Source organism: Antechinus flavipes, chromosome 5 (assembly GCF_016432865.1).
Source record: "Antechinus flavipes isolate AdamAnt ecotype Samford, QLD, Australia chromosome 5, AdamAnt_v2, whole genome shotgun sequence".
Classification (NCBI taxonomy): domain Eukaryota; kingdom Metazoa; phylum Chordata; class Mammalia; order Dasyuromorphia; family Dasyuridae; genus Antechinus; species Antechinus flavipes.
In genome coordinates, this window is record NC_067402.1 from 217514407 (window position 1) to 217529196 (window position 14790).

A 14790-nucleotide genomic window follows, 5' to 3' on the forward strand; every position below is an offset into this window, starting at 1 on the left:
TCAAATCTTCCTTCTGTCCCTTTCTGTTTGACTTTGTTTGTGCATATCATTTAACTATTCTATCTCTCGAGTTTCTCACTTGTAAAATGAGGGGGTTGCAGTGAAAGAACACTGGAAAATGAGTGTGGACCACAACATAGCATTTACACTTTTTCTGTTATTGTTTGCTTGCATTTTTGTTTTTCTTCCCAGGTTATTTTTACTTTCTTTCTAAATGCAATTTTTCTTGTATAGCAAGACAACTGTATAAATATGTATACAAATATTGTATTTAACATATACTTTAACATATTTAACATGTATTGGATTACCTGCCATCTAGGGGAAGGGTTGGAGGGAAGGAGGGGGAAAGTTAGAACAGAAGTTTTTGCAAGAGTCAATGTTGAAAAATTACTCATGCATATGTTTTGTCAATAAGCTATAATAAAAAAAAAAGAAGGGATTGGAGTAAATGACTTTTAAGGTATATTAAGATATTTAAGTTATTTTCTATGCTTATGGATATTTTTTCACAATAAAAATAGAATCTGGAAGGATTTGGAAGGACCTTAGAAGTAATATATTCCATCCTCCTTTCCCATCCTTTGTACAGCTGTCATCATTCTCTGTTTGAAAACTTCCATTGAAGAAAAGGATTCCTTTTTCTGGTAACTGTTCTCAAAGTTATATAGCTGTTAATAAAGTTCTCGATCTGCCCCTCTGTAACTTCCATCTACAGCTCCTTCTGCCCTCTGGGGCCAAGTTGAATAAGTCGAATCCCTCTTCCACTAGAGGCACTGAATGCTTTTCTTGTCTATAATTTTTTTTGTCGGGGTAGAGATGGAAGGTGGGGAAGGCGGAGGAAAAGCAGATTCCTAAGATGAAGAATGTCATGAGAACGTAGGAGAAAGAAAATGTAGGAGAGATAGCCAGACACAGAGTCAATCTCTCTTCTAACCTTCTGCCCACAAGAGGGATCTGGGTGGCCTCGGTTGCCATGGCACTACCCTAAGGCTCCTCCCCCTCACTGGCCACCCCCTCCTACCTCCATAGGGACCTTGGAAGCCAGGTCACATGACCTCATCATAACCACACCTCTGCAATGTCAATGGATCACGTGTGATAGCAACAGCTCACGTGGTCAAATTCTCTTCTCCTGGCTGGCCGCTTCCCTCCCCCCCGTCATCCAGCTCTCCAGCCGCCCTAAGGCGCATGAATGGCTGGTCACGTGCTCCCTTCACGTCCCGCCTGCGCCCGTCTCCCTCCTCCTCCCCGTTTCCGCGCGCCGCCTTGGCAGGGCTGGTCACGTGGTGAGGGTGTGGGAGAGGGATCCACTCTAGCCCCCGGGAGTCTATGGTGAGGCCTGCCGCCTCCGGCCCCTCGGGACCGAGTTACCCTGCATGGCTCCGCCGGGGCCGGCTCCGGTGCCTAGATAACGGTCCGTCCCCGCCCTACGCGGCGCGGCCCCCAGCGCCAGAGGAGGTGAGCGCATCTCGGGCCGCCCCGGCCTCGGCTAGGGGCCGAGCCTTTCTCCGGGAGCGGATTTTGCCGCGGAATGGCCCGAGTCCCCGCCCCCTGCCCTCCCTCCGCTCTCCGCGTGTTGGACTGGAGGCCGACCGGAGCCGGACTGAGGGGCCGCCGCCGGGCGTGTAAGGGCGGGGAGGGGGCCCGGGAGCTAGTAGACATCCGTGGGGTCCGATTGTGTGGTGTAACCGGGGGATGGGGGCGCGAAAGGGCACGGATTGGGCTTTCCCTTGGCATAGCAGTGGCTTGGAGTTTGCCGTCCCCGGAGCTGGAGAGGGGGCGGTGGGGAGGAGCCCGTTTTCTCGAAGTGGTCAGTAGAAGTTGTAGTGCACAGAGCCGCAACTTGGACGGTCGGGCTAGCGTGTAATTGTAGCCTCCTCTTCCTAGGCCCAGGATGGACATTCCTCGGTATGAACCAGTGGCCGAAATTGGTGTTGGTGCCTATGGGACGGTGTACAAAGCCCGTGACCCCCACAGCGGCCACTTCGTGGCACTCAAGAGTGTGAAAGTGCCCACAGGAGGTGGAAGTGGGGGTGGCCTGCCTGTCAGCACGGTCCGGGAGGTGGCTCTCCTTAGGAGGCTGGAGGCATTTGAGCATCCCAACGTTGTCCGGTGAGAGGAGAGGAGAGGAGAGGGTTAAGGCTGTGGGGGGAGGAGCGTGGGGGAGGGCACGCTGTACTAGCGGGCCTAATTAGTAGGAATTGGTCCGGAGAAGTGTGGAAGCTCCGAGGCTGGGGAGAGCCTCCTGAGTAACCTGCTCCCATCAGGCTGATGGACGTCTGTGCCACTGCCCGAACTGACCGAGAGACCAAGGTGACCCTGGTATTTGAACACGTGGACCAAGACTTGAGGACGTATCTGGACAAAGCCCCTCCACCAGGGCTGCCCTTGGAGACCATCAAGGTGTGAGCATAGGGTTGGGAGGTAAGGGCATGAATAAAGGGGAAATATATTTAGTCCCTAGACTTCTTTACAACGATCTTATCACATTCTTTCAGGATCTAATGAGACAGTTCTTAAGAGGCCTAGACTTTCTTCATGCTAACTGCATTGTCCACCGTGACTTGAAGCCGGAAAACATACTTGTGACCAGTAGTGGAACAGTCAAGCTGGCTGACTTTGGCTTAGCTCGGATCTACAGCTGCCAGATGGCACTCACACCTGTGGTCAGTGGGAACGGAGGAGTGGTATATTCAGAATGGAGGTGGGAATGGTGAAGGTTGGAGGAAAGAATGACAGCTTAGTAGAAAAGAGAAAAGGAACTTTGTGGAACCTCCTGTAAATCAAAGCTTCATCCCTACGCCTTTCCAATGCTCCCCTTAGAGGTTCCTTTTTCTGTCTCTCTCAGGTAGTCACTCTCTGGTACCGGGCCCCTGAGGTTCTCCTGCAGTCAGCATATGCAACACCTGTGGACATGTGGAGTGTTGGCTGCATCTTCGCGGAGATGTTCCGTAGGAAGTGAGGAGCTCATGAAATTTCAGTAGCTCCCCTTCTTTATTCACCAGAAAGCCTCAGTTCTTTTTCCTCTTATATTCTTCCCAACACAAATTTGCTCTCCATCTTTGAAAGTACTGTAATGACCCCTGACCTTAGTTACTATTCTTGAAACCTCAGTGATTCTCCCTCCCCTCACCCTAACCACTTTAGACCTTGATTACTATTCTTTTATCCTTTTTCTGCCTTCAGGCCTCTCTTCTGTGGAAACTCTGAAGCTGACCAGTTAAGCAAAATCTTCGAGTAAGTGAACAGAAAACTGAACCTCATATCCTTCTTTGGAAGGCTTTTGACAGTTATGGATTTGAGAAGAGATACTGAAAATCAGGATGGTTTTTAATCACAGATCTTCCTTCTCCCTACAGTCTGATTGGGCTCCCAGCAGAAGACGATTGGCCTCCTGATGTTTCTCTGCCCCGGGGCGCCTTTACTCCTTGTAGTCCCCAGCCTTTACAGTCTGTTGTGCCTGAGCTGGAGGGACCTGGAGCACAGCTGCTACTGGTAAGACACAATGGGGAGAGTAGAGAGATAGCCCTCCCCCTTCTTTCAGGGAATTTAGAAAGGAGTAAAGTACAAATACTATATAAATCTCAGCATAGTTTTAAAATTCATGAGATCAGGAAAGGGAAGGGAAGGAATCCATCCTAAGGATGGTGAGAGATGTCTTGGCTATTATTAAAGATATTCTAACTTTTTTTTCAGGAAATGCTGACCTTTAGCCCACACAAACGGATCTCTGCTTTCCGAGCTCTGCAACACACTTACCTACAGACAGCTGGGGAAGGGAACCCCGAATGACCACTGGAAGAACTGTATCCAGGATCAATACAGAAGGAAGAAGAGCTATAATTCCCCCAACCCACGGACACTAGGATCACTCCTATTGCCACCATGATGTACAGCATCATAAGGCAGGAGGGAGAACATGATCCTCCATACACATACCCTTCCCAAATCCTTAACCATTTTACACAGAATCTGTTACTGCCTTAATGATATTCCTTTACCACCAATACCCTTTGTGAGTCATCCCTCTGCCCCACCCTAACCCCTTAGATTTTAGGGGAGGGAGAAGAGGGATTTATACAGGAAAAAACAAAACACGAAGCTGGTCTGGTTTTTATGTTTCTGACTCTGATTAACTATGAACCTGCAATTTAGTGGGGATTGGAAATAGACAATATAGTAATTAAAAGTCATTGAACAGGGCCTTCTGTGTAGGGTCCAAGGAGTTAACACTATCTTCATTTGAGAAAGACATTAAAAAAAAAAAAAAAGGTTATGCAGATACAGGATTAAAAAGATTTTATTTTTTACATTCACTACACTATTCAAAAATACAAAGCCCTATGCTTTCAGTAACATCAGAAAGTTGGAACCTTTGGAGGCTCCTTTTACCCACCCATCCCACCCCCAAGGAAATTGTTTCCATTCTGGGTGATTGGCTGTGTCTTGGCTGTAATTAACCTTGGAGATGAGAAACACTGGACAGGGTAAGACAGATCAAGCCAGTCTAGGAGACTGGCAGGGCAGGAGTTTGCAGGGAGGTTCTTGCCCCATTCAATCACATGCACTTGATAAATAGCATCCCCCTTCCTGGGGGCATCGGGGTGTGTTCAGAATCTTCCCAACTCTGCCTAGCCCATAAACGTCATTTCAAGGACAGGAGCCTAACTGTCCAATCGGCTTAGGGGTTGCAGCAAAGAATAGCCTCTTCCTATTTCCTTACATGGAAAAGGCCCCAAGGTCCCCACCATGACTGAGTGGGGAAAAGAAGGGTCAGAAGCATCAGATCTTTATAGGAAGGCACTGGGGTTTGCACGAGGGTCCTTCTGATTCCGGAATCTCATTGCTAGCCACACACCTAGGATCTGGGGGGGAGGGGGAGGTAAGAAACATTTTAGACGGAAAACAATATTAAGTGGTGGAGAAATAGCATCTGTGTACAAGGTAATCAAACCCACAATGAGTATTTTATAAATCCCACTTAAGAGGACTAATGTGGAGGATAATTTGGGAATGGGAGAAGAAATATCTCACCTCTGTAAAGCTGAAGAAGAGTCCAACACCTCCCAGAATTTTCAGTGCTTCATCTGAATGCTTAAGAAATTTGTCTCCACAAACTTGGCACTTTGGACTATGGGTCTTACAGTGCTAGAAATAAGAGGATTCAAAATTATGATTCTTGGTAGATAAAAAACATGTCCTACCCTATCCCAAGTGGTCATATTTCTCTAGAAATGGATAACTAGTATTAATATCCATTGATAATCATTCAACCTTTAAACCATCTCTTACCTTGTCCTCTTTTTTCCCCCCAGCCATTCATTCTTCAACTTTCATAATCTCATAATGCCAATCCCCTTTCCCTCTAGATTTTGTCCACTACTGTTATCCCCAGTCCCCTCCTCACTGCAGTGCAGAAAGCATAGTCCTGGAAGTATAAAGTGGTGGAGTTGAAGAGGCCACAGCAATCCAAACTTGTCTCTAGTTCATTCCGGGTCTTGTTAGTCATGACCATCCAATAGGTGCTGATGACATCTTTCTGATAGAAAGAAATGGAGTACTAATAAAACAATCCCAACTCTAACTGAAGAAATTTTCATCATGCCAAAATAAGTTTTGTTCCCCAATTCATCTGAGGAACATGGAGCAAAACTAAGAGTTTGGGGCATTACAAAGTACAATGAGCACTTTTTTTCCCTGAAGATTACAGTTTTCCAATCATTCAAATCCCAAACTGACCAGAAATCTAGTTTGGAATCAGGAAATTGGAAATGGTAGAACCAAGAGGATTCTTTAAAGGAGGGATGGAAGCTGCTGGGGGAGAAGGATAGAGGAACATGTCTCCTTACCTGTGTGTTTCTGTTAATTGCCAGACAGGAACAAGAGATTCCAAATTGGAAGATAAAAACCAAACCAAGAATGATCATATACTGAGAGTGAGACTAAGTTAAGGACAAGTAATCAGACACATTCCCACTTTAAACACATCTATCATTACTTTTGGTTTCATGCTGTTGTGAGAAACTTGAAAAGAAAACCAACGATTTGCTCTACACTAGGAGAGACAGTTGTCATAAGTAAGGCAGGACTCCGACAAACTTGAATCCCTCGGGCATTCTTCCTTCTACCTCTCAGGCCCTCACAACCCCTGCCCTCTTCCTCTTCCCCTAGAATCCTGGGCAGATCAGGATACAAAGAAAAGCAGGACTTGGTGGTGATAGACCGCACCGATGAGACCAACCACGGCAATGAGGAGGAGGAAGACACCCACGGCGATGACTCCCCCGATGATGTGGATGCTGGACACCAACCCCAGACCCTTACCCCAGGCCGCCACACCGATCAGCAGCAACCCCACCAGCTGCGAAAAGGAAGGGGGCAGGGAGGGAGCTTAAAGCGCAGGGCGCGGGAGCGGCTCCAGACCGCTGGGGTCAGCCGCGAAGGGTCCCCGACGTGTCTGCGGGCTCTTCTGGATCGACCAGCCTACCATTTCCACCCCCCGGCATCATCACGACAGCGGAACCAGGCAATGGAACCTTGGGCTCCTTTCCCCTGCCTGTCCCGGGGAGAGACTAAGACCCCGGGGACGAAGAACCGACCCACACACCCACACTCCTTCCCACCGCCTTAAGGTGTGTCCCCTCCCCCGTCGTGGCCGGAAACTCTCCCCCCTTCCCACAGAAATCCTGGGATCTCCCCTCACATTGCTCCCCCCAGGAATTCCCCTAGGAATCTTGGAAACCCCCCGCGGACCCTCTCCCCACCGGAAGTCCCATAGGACCCATCTCCTCACCATATAGACCACGTTGAGCGCACACAAAGCATTCTTGGAGCAGGCAAAACCACCACAAACCATCTTCCCGGCTATGGGGACCGGGGTCCCGATGACTCAAAGGTGCGAAAGGTCTCGGGGACCGTCCGCTAAGGCCCCGGCGGCTTCTGTCTCTTTAAATCATCTTCTACCAAAGCCCCGCACTCTGCGCCTGCACCGTCCCGCCTCTGCCTCCGGATTGGTAAGACTCAAGTTTCACTTCGCCCTTCGATTGGTACACCTATCGATCAATCGAATCGGGAGTCACCGCCCAAGGCTCCCGCTTACACCGGCCCGGTTATCATTGGGCGAGATATGAGAAGGGGGCGGGGCCTCCAGTGATTCTCGTAGGGGCCTGGGGCTGCTGCCGCCGCTACTGATGCTGCTACAAAACCCCGGATGATTGTGGACCTCCGCGACAGAGGCGGCGAGAAAAAAGCTGAGTAGGGGACTGGAGCAGAGCTGGGCGCTGAGGTAGAAAAGGCGCGGGGTGGAGGGGATGAGGACTAAACTGATAGAAGGGCGGGGCAGCAGGGCCCCACCCCTGGAGGAACCGCCCCCGAGGCCCCTCCCCCAGCTTGTCCCGCAGTGACCTCATGGGGAGGTTGTTTTGTTGTGGCGTCACACTCAGTGACTGGACCCCGCCCAGGGCCTGCGAAATCGGGCGGCGGGCCCGGGGAAGGCGGAGCCCCGACGGGAGGGACTGAGAGGTAGACTCCTGAGGCGGGAGTCGATAAAGGTCTCGGCAGTCACCCTCCCTAGCTTCTCCACTATACGGACGAGAAAAGTCAGGTTCAGGGCAGGATAAAAGAATATGGCCTCCTCAAGTGGTGCATTCAATAGAGACAGAAAGTCTTGCGTTCAAATTTTGCTCCAGATGATACAACGAAGCTGTTCGATCCTGAGCTAGTCGCTTAACTTATATCTGCCTCGGCTTCCTTATATGCAAAATGGTATAATAGCATCTCCGCTCCACAGAATTGTTGTGGGGATCAAAAAAGATAACTTATCCAAACCACTAGATTATTTTTATGATCTCATGTTGTGCTGGAAGGCATCTTAGGCATTTTCTCGCCTAATCTCTGCAGAGCCTGAGTTAAAAGGAATATTAGAGATCATCCAATGACCAATCTCTTCATTTTGAAGATGAGGAAGCTGAGACCCTGAAAGCTGAAGTGGCTTTTGTCAAAACCACACAAGTCTTAATTAAGCAGAGTTCCTCAGCTTCTAATTTAGTGTTTCCTCTGTAAAAGAGTGGTATTTACCATTGTATAAGTGACAACAAAATGTATTACTTGGTGATACTAAACATAGACGATTATAGCAATAGAAGACCTAGCTGTCCTTGAAGAATTCTGATAACAGCTCATATGAACTACATCCTCTGGTCCTGAAAGAACTGGTAGATGTGACTGTTGAACCACTGTCAGTTATATTTAAGAGATCGTAATAAATAAAAGCAGCACCATAGGACTGAGAAAGGGCAGATGTTATCAAAAGAGCAAATTTCAAAAAAGGGAAGAGAACAAAGTATACAAAGGATAAGCCAATGAATTTGACTTTGATTCCTGGGAAAATTCTAGAAATGATTGATGAATATCTGAGAAGAGAAGCAGTGATTCCAAAGATCCAGGTCATGCCAGACTAGCTTTTTTCCTTTTTTGACAGGAGTGCTAAACCATTAGATGGGGCAGAATGCTATGGAAATATCTTACTTAAATTTTAATAAAGCTTCTGATAAAAGTGTCTCATTTATCCTTACGGAGAAGATGGGTATAGGCTAGATAAATACATTCTGATGGCTTCAGAACTGGCTGAATGAAATGGATAAGCAGTAACTGTTATGGGTTAATATCACCATAACAAAAGAACTCCACAAGAGTAAATACCTCAAGACATCTCTACCCAGTGCTGTTTTTTATCAATAACTTGGAAAAAGGTTTAGATGACATGATCATACTTACACAGGGCACTAAGCTGGGAGATTTTAGCTAACATGCTGGATCATAATAGTAGCTGATCTGAAAAAGATCTGAGGATTTTAATGGACTGCAAGCTTAATGTGTAAACAGTGTCTTGGGACAGATAAAAACTAATGTGATCTGCATTGCGTTAACAGGGTTATAACTTCCAAGAATTCTTAGGAAGAGTGATAGTTTCTTGTGCTTTGCCCTCATCAGACAGATCTCATCTAAACTCTTGCATTCACATGGGGTGTCATGATTTAAGCAGAATCTTGATAAGCTGGAGAGGATTCAGAGAAGGGTGGTCAGATTAGTGAAGGACCTTGAGTCCATGATAAGAAAATCTTTTGAATGAACTAAGAAACATGTTCATTATGAAGAAAAGAAGACAAAGAGGAATGTGAAGTTCCTGGCAGGGCATGGAAACAGAGCATTGTGTAGAAGTTCCAAAGAGGTTAATTACAGTCTGATCTCAGGTGCTAACAACTGGACCTCTTGGGTGATCTTTAAGAAGATACTTGACATTTGTCGTATATGCTCTTGTAGGGAATTCCTTTCATGTAGGAGTTGAAATAGTTAGATACTCATAACTCTTTTAATTCTGAAATTCCATGATTCTGATTCCAAATTCAGTATTCTTCCCATTAAAACATGCTGTATCCAGATCTTTTCTTTTCTATGATAGAAAGTTAGTAGCCTTTGTTTTTGTCCAGACTTGTGATTCATCAGTGTGGTTTGGAATTCTTGGTATTAAACTCCCTCTGCTGTTGCATATATATTACAGAGTACTACTTGGGACATTCATAGATTAGGCACTTTAATAATGATAGTAATGTGTCAGAGGCAGGAATTGAACCTAGTTCTCCTTAACTCCAAGGCCAACCCCTCTATCTATTATATTAGGAGATGCTTCTCCTAATACCTTTTACAAAGTTCAAAAGGAATGGGATAGCTGCTCTCCCCTTTTCCCCAACCCAAATTAATAAAACTTCCAGGTATGTGAATAACAAGATGGCAGACTAAAACATTTTGTTCAGCCTCCATAACATCCCCAAAACAGAAATTACGTACCAAAGATAAAGTAATTTCATCTGTTTCCATGGGATTAGGACACTCAGAATCCAAAAGATTAGAACAATTCCAAACTCAAGAATTGACACTCATTAACCCAGAGCTCACTCAGCACCCATATTACCAGAACCAAGCAGATCAAGAAAACCCCATAGGCTTGCATCAAAACCCCTACAACCTCAGTGCTATGAAGACCCCAGCTCCAGGCATCAGAAGTTTGCTTGATCCTCAACAGCTAACTTGGCCACATATTTCAGGAGCAAAAGCCTGCTAGGAGCTGCAGCCCAGAAGCACCAGGATTGTAAAACTCTGAACTGCTGGTTCTGTGCCAGAGAACCTAAGAACAGAGGGAATGGGTCCCAAGACAGGATGCTGTAAATGCAGGGGGCTGTATAGCCCTCCACTAAGCCTGATGAAAAGAGCACAGCATCCATCAGGGGCCAGTCCTGACCACCAAAAGTTGGTTGGAGTAGAGACTTAGACTTGTGAACAATGAGTTATCCAATATGAGAAGAAGCTGACTTGCTTTGAGATTTAGCTTCTAAGGAAACCACAGTAGTGGGCAGTCAAAGTGAATGGTAAGAAAAATAAGGGGGGAACAGTGAGAGAGAGGAGAGAAAAACTGAAGATACCAAAGAATTGGGGGGGGTCTCAAAGATCTTGGAAATAAACACATAAATCAACAGGAAAAAAAAAAGTAACAGTGGAAGGAACTATGGCCACCAGATCTAGGAAATTAATTCAGACAACTTTGAATAAATACTACAAAATGAAAGAAAATTATCCCAATTTTTCATGAGATTGAAGATCTTAAGAAATATGAAAACATGGAACCTCAATATATTGTTCTTGAGTGGTTTAAAAGAAATGAGAATTATGAGAGCAGAATTCATTGCCTGCACAGCAAAAATAATGAGTAGAATAGAATTTGAATTTACAGTGGCAAGCTGCACCAAAGAAACAAAAAAGAGAACAATAGATAGAGAAGACAAATATACAAATGAAGGATAACCTAGAAGAAGAGAAGCAAAAAAACCAATAATATTAATAGAGTTCCTCCATGGCCAATTGCATACATAGAAATATGTAACTTTCTTATGGGGGCTTGAGGAGAAAAACATTTTGAATGTAGTTCTCCTTCCCAAGCTTTATAGATCTTTAATAATAGTGTCATCTTCTCCAAGAAAATATCCCTGAATCCTAGGGGAAATTGATCTCGGCATCATAAAATTTTTCTAAACACTTTATATCTTAGACTTCTTCCTTTCACTGATATCATTCCTTTTTTTTTTTTTTTACTTAATAGTATTTTATTTTTCCAATTACCTGTAAAAATAGTTTTCAACATTCATTTTTGTAAGATTTTGAATTCCAATTTTTTTTCTCTCCCCAAGACTTATACTATTCTCCTTTGTATTAGTTGTTTTACATATATGCCTTCCTATCCCCCTACCAGGATCATAAACTCTATGATAGATCTGCATCCTTATTTATTTTTGTATATTCAGGGCCTAGCACCATGCCAAAAATGTGTTGGGTAGCAAATAGTTAACAGATCTGAAAGATAAAGGGAAGGACCATATATTAGGGAATGGCCAAACAATATGTGGTACATAAATGTACTGAAATGTTACTGTACTATAAGAAATGATGAATATGATAAAACAGAGAAGCAGGAAAAGATAGGATATGAAAAGTGAAACTAGAAGCACTGGAGACACGTGTGCTATAAAACTATAGTGACTCAAACCTGGTCCCAGATACCTAGAAGAAAACATATCTGTTTCTTTGCATACATGGGTGTTATGAGTATGAACACATCAAAAAAAGTCAGACTTTTAAAATATGTTAGTTTTGCTGGAAACCATTTTTTCTTTCTTTTCATTATTTTTAATAAGCAATGGCTCTCTGGGAGAGAGAAGGATTTGGAGATGTTGATGTAAAGACTAGCTCACTATTAATTCTTTAAATAAATTGTTCTTGAATATTTTGTTGAACTAAAGGAATAAAAGGAAGAGACTTGGAGAACAAAAAACATTGTAAAATGTTAGAACTGGAAGGGATCTTGGCACACAGATATATCTCTTGGATTTTCTGACATCCTCGGGACTGAAGTAATTTGCCCAAAGTCACACAAGAAATAGCAAAGTCAAAATTTGAATCCAGATCAGACTCTCAGTTTAGTGATTTCTTTCCACTAAACTATATTCCCTACTTTCTCAAGATTCACCCTTTTCCTCACCTCCCCCTTATCTTGAGTAGTCAATTTATCTTGTACTATTCAAACTTGCACATTCATTACCATACAATACTGTGGGAATCAGTTCAGTTCAGTCCCCACTGGGACCATAATAAAAAACAAGATGAAAACAGTTCCACAACACAAACACACATACCACACATGGATGTGAGTGCAAGACATCATACGTCAATTTGATTTTTAGCTTCACTGTGCATATGCACACCCAGGTAAATAAAGTTACAATAAGGAAGCCTCCAAGTAAAGTCCTATTATAAGAGAATAATCTATTCTTTCCCAGAGTACAACAATTCTTTCATTTGTGATGCTAAGACTTAGGCAAGTCATCCCAAAGCTGTAGGCATATGCTGGCCCAAGTCCCAAGAAGAATAGGCAGCCTAAGTGTAAGAAATGAAAATGAGACTCCCCCCTCTCCCACCTTGAGAAATCCCTAAAATAGATACCACTTCTCTTGGGCAACTCGCTTGGGTGAAATTGATAATCATCCTTTTCCATATTCCCTTTCTAAATTCTGAAAATAGTAAAAAAGCAAGTGAAGGGAAATTGATTAGGAATGGAAATTGGGGGAATGGTGGTGGTCTTAGGATGATAAGTTTTAAAGTTGAAACAGATTTAAAAGATCATTTTACTCTCTTCATTTCTTTGAGTAGAATGACCACTTTAGAAAATGCTTCCAATTCCTTTTCCAGTCCACACCCTCTCCTGTATAATTCCTTCTCACACTTAGAATCAGAATGAAAGAAATGTTTGGGGGAGGGGGCATTTTGGGGGACCCTAGGGTGATCAAATTGGGAAAGGATATAGGAAAAAAATCCTGTCAATGTTTAAATGATTTGAAAAATGTGCATGTTAGATGTAAAATCATGCAAATGATTAGAATGGTTTGGTCCTGTTAGGATCATGGTCTATTAGGAATAACTCTGCTCTGTTGTGTTTTAAATCATTTATGTTATCAACTTGAAAGTTTTCTAGATCCACAGAAGCTTTATTCTTAGCCTCTTGTTCTCTTTCCTGAATAAACTTCATCTGGGAAGAAGGAAAGGAGAGAAAGAAGAGAGAAAGGGACAGATTAGCATTGGCCAGGGTGGGAAGAACAGGGCCAGGTTGTGTACAGACTAAGTTTTTCCAAGGTTGCTTATGTGTGAAGTTATGAGTGTGTGTGTGTGTGTGTGTGCGAGTTTCTGAATGAATGTGTCCATTGTATGAAACTGAATGTTGTAAGCTGATATACAAGGTTATAAGTGTGGAAGATTCAATGTAGGCGACTTATTAATGGTAGAAGATATTAACTGTTCCAAACTACACCTGTGATCATTCCTGCCCTGCTTTCTCATAATCAACACTAGGCATTGGCCTTCACATTAAGGCAACACCCTTCACCTGGCTGAGGAATCCTGACCAGGCTGCTTGTGGCCTACATGACAACACTAGAGGGGGTGTGAGGGAGGTGCAGCAGTTAGTGCTATCTCAGGCTGTGGGTTTGAAGCACGACAGCCAGGAAGTGAGACTGACAGACAAACGGAAGGGCGGGTAGAAGCCAAGAGCACGGCTCCTTCTTGGGTTGGTAGTTGTGGGTATGGGTCAGGGGGCCAGAAGGAGCTGCTAGCCTGGCCAGACAGGCCTGGGCATGATGCATGCCCAGAGGCAGTTGGCTGCAGCTGCAGTAAAGGCAGAAGTCAAACGGCATGAGGTTGCCAAGCGGCACTTGAACCTGCTCAGAAAGTTGGCAGAGAAGGTAAACGATCCACAGCTCCGGGAAGACATCAGGACCTCACTGGACAAAGTTAGAGGTGAGAGTGGACCTTATGTCCAATCTGAGGGTATATTTGAGGATCTGAGGAGGGGGGCTTTGACCTATTCAGATTTCACAAATGAGTTTTCACAAACTCAAATTTCACAAACTCCTCATCTCCCAAGGCAAAAAGGACTCTGGGGGAAAGAGTACTATTAAGGTTGGGGGATGAGACAGGAAAAGACCCACTTGTCTCTCTGTCTCTAATAAGAAGTCACTAATGAGGTGACTTTCAGGAATGGGAAAACATGAACAGTTGCTGGTAGTTAGTAGCTTTAAGTGACCTATTTCCTTATCTAGAGAGATAGGGATAGGAAGAGGCTTAAGGTGAGAAGAATTCTGGGGCAAGATAATTTGATTCCCAGATTTATTCCTAGTACCCACTTGCTGAACTTGCTTCCACCATCAAGGAGACAAATATATGTGTACATACACACACAGATTCTTAGACATGTATATTATATATTTAGACAGTGATAGAATGTCAGACATGCAGAAACACACTAGTTATGGACATACAAGCTCACCAATCTAGAACCCCCCCTCTTGTCTTCTGTCACTTTTCCTCAATATTGTCTTGTTCCTGTCTCCCCACCCCAGCTTCCGCTTCACCTCATTAGCACTATTACAGCAAGCAGTGACAACATAGGGAGGAAGTGTTGCCATAGCAATACCATCTGCCACATCCTTCTGGGCCTTTTCACCCCCCAAATCCTGTGGTGGGGGCCTACGATGGGAGAAAGACATAAGCAGTAGCAAGTCAACTACAGAACTCCACACTGCTTCCATCAACAGTTTGGACTTTTGGATTCAAAGTTCTCCGGCCTCCACATTTGAAAGGTCAATGAACTAACCAAGAACAAATCAAGTTTAATTTAGGATGGAGGTG

The 14790-nt window shown here is 44.4% G+C and overlaps 2 protein-coding genes across 3 annotated transcripts; one reads left to right on the forward strand and one right to left on the reverse strand.

Moving 5' to 3' along the window:
- The first annotated feature begins 1283 nt into the window (after positions 1 to 1283).
- Positions 1284 to 4120, forward strand: CDK4 (cyclin dependent kinase 4). Of its 2 annotated transcripts, none has more exons than XM_051961869.1 (8): positions 1284 to 1461; positions 1891 to 2115; positions 2271 to 2406; positions 2502 to 2669; positions 2852 to 2961; positions 3190 to 3240; positions 3363 to 3498; positions 3700 to 4120. In XM_051961869.1, the coding sequence occupies exons 2-8, from the start codon at positions 1898 to 1900 to the stop codon at positions 3793 to 3795; spliced, it is 915 nt and encodes a 304-aa protein (XP_051817829.1). In that variant the 5' UTR covers positions 1284 to 1461; positions 1891 to 1897; the 3' UTR covers positions 3796 to 4120. The 2 variants fall into 2 exon arrangements, with proteins under 2 accessions (XP_051817829.1, XP_051817830.1); XM_051961870.1 differs by lacking the exon at positions 1284 to 1461 and adding an exon at positions 1532 to 1628.
- Positions 4121 to 4287: 167 nt separating this feature from the next.
- TSPAN31 (tetraspanin 31) lies at positions 4288 to 7055 on the reverse strand. Its single transcript, XM_051961872.1, has 6 exons — positions 6797 to 7055; positions 6197 to 6364; positions 5853 to 5933; positions 5411 to 5542; positions 5038 to 5151; positions 4288 to 4868 (listed from the first exon to the last, which is right to left on the reverse strand). Exons 1-6 carry the CDS (start codon positions 6857 to 6859, stop codon positions 4794 to 4796), a joined length of 633 nt encoding a protein of 210 aa, XP_051817832.1. The 5' UTR covers positions 6860 to 7055; the 3' UTR covers positions 4288 to 4793.
- Between the last annotated feature and the right edge of the window lie 7735 nt (positions 7056 to 14790).

Bases quoted from the DNA above. Each gene is read 5' to 3' on its own strand.
- TSPAN31 (XM_051961872.1), bottom strand. From the start codon at position 6,859: ATGGTTTGTGGTGGTTTTGCCTGCTCCAAGAATGCTTTGTGTGCGCTC. The intron at 6,365-6,796 runs GTGAGGAGATGG...TCCTTTTCGCAG, and splicing joins CGCTCAACGTGGTCTATATG to CTGGTGGGGTTGCTGCTGAT. The intron at 4,869-5,037 runs GTGAGATATTTC...CCTCCCCCCCAG, and splicing joins TCTTCTTCAGCTTTACAGAG to ATCCTAGGTGTGTGGCTAGC.
- CDK4 (XM_051961869.1), top strand. From the start codon at position 1,898: ATGGACATTCCTCGGTATGAACCAGTGGCCGAAATTGGTGTTGGTGCC. The intron at 2,116-2,270 runs GTGAGAGGAGAG...TGCTCCCATCAG, and splicing joins GAGCATCCCAACGTTGTCCG to GCTGATGGACGTCTGTGCCA. The intron at 2,962-3,189 runs GTGAGGAGCTCA...TTCTGCCTTCAG, and splicing joins GCGGAGATGTTCCGTAGGAA to GCCTCTCTTCTGTGGAAACT.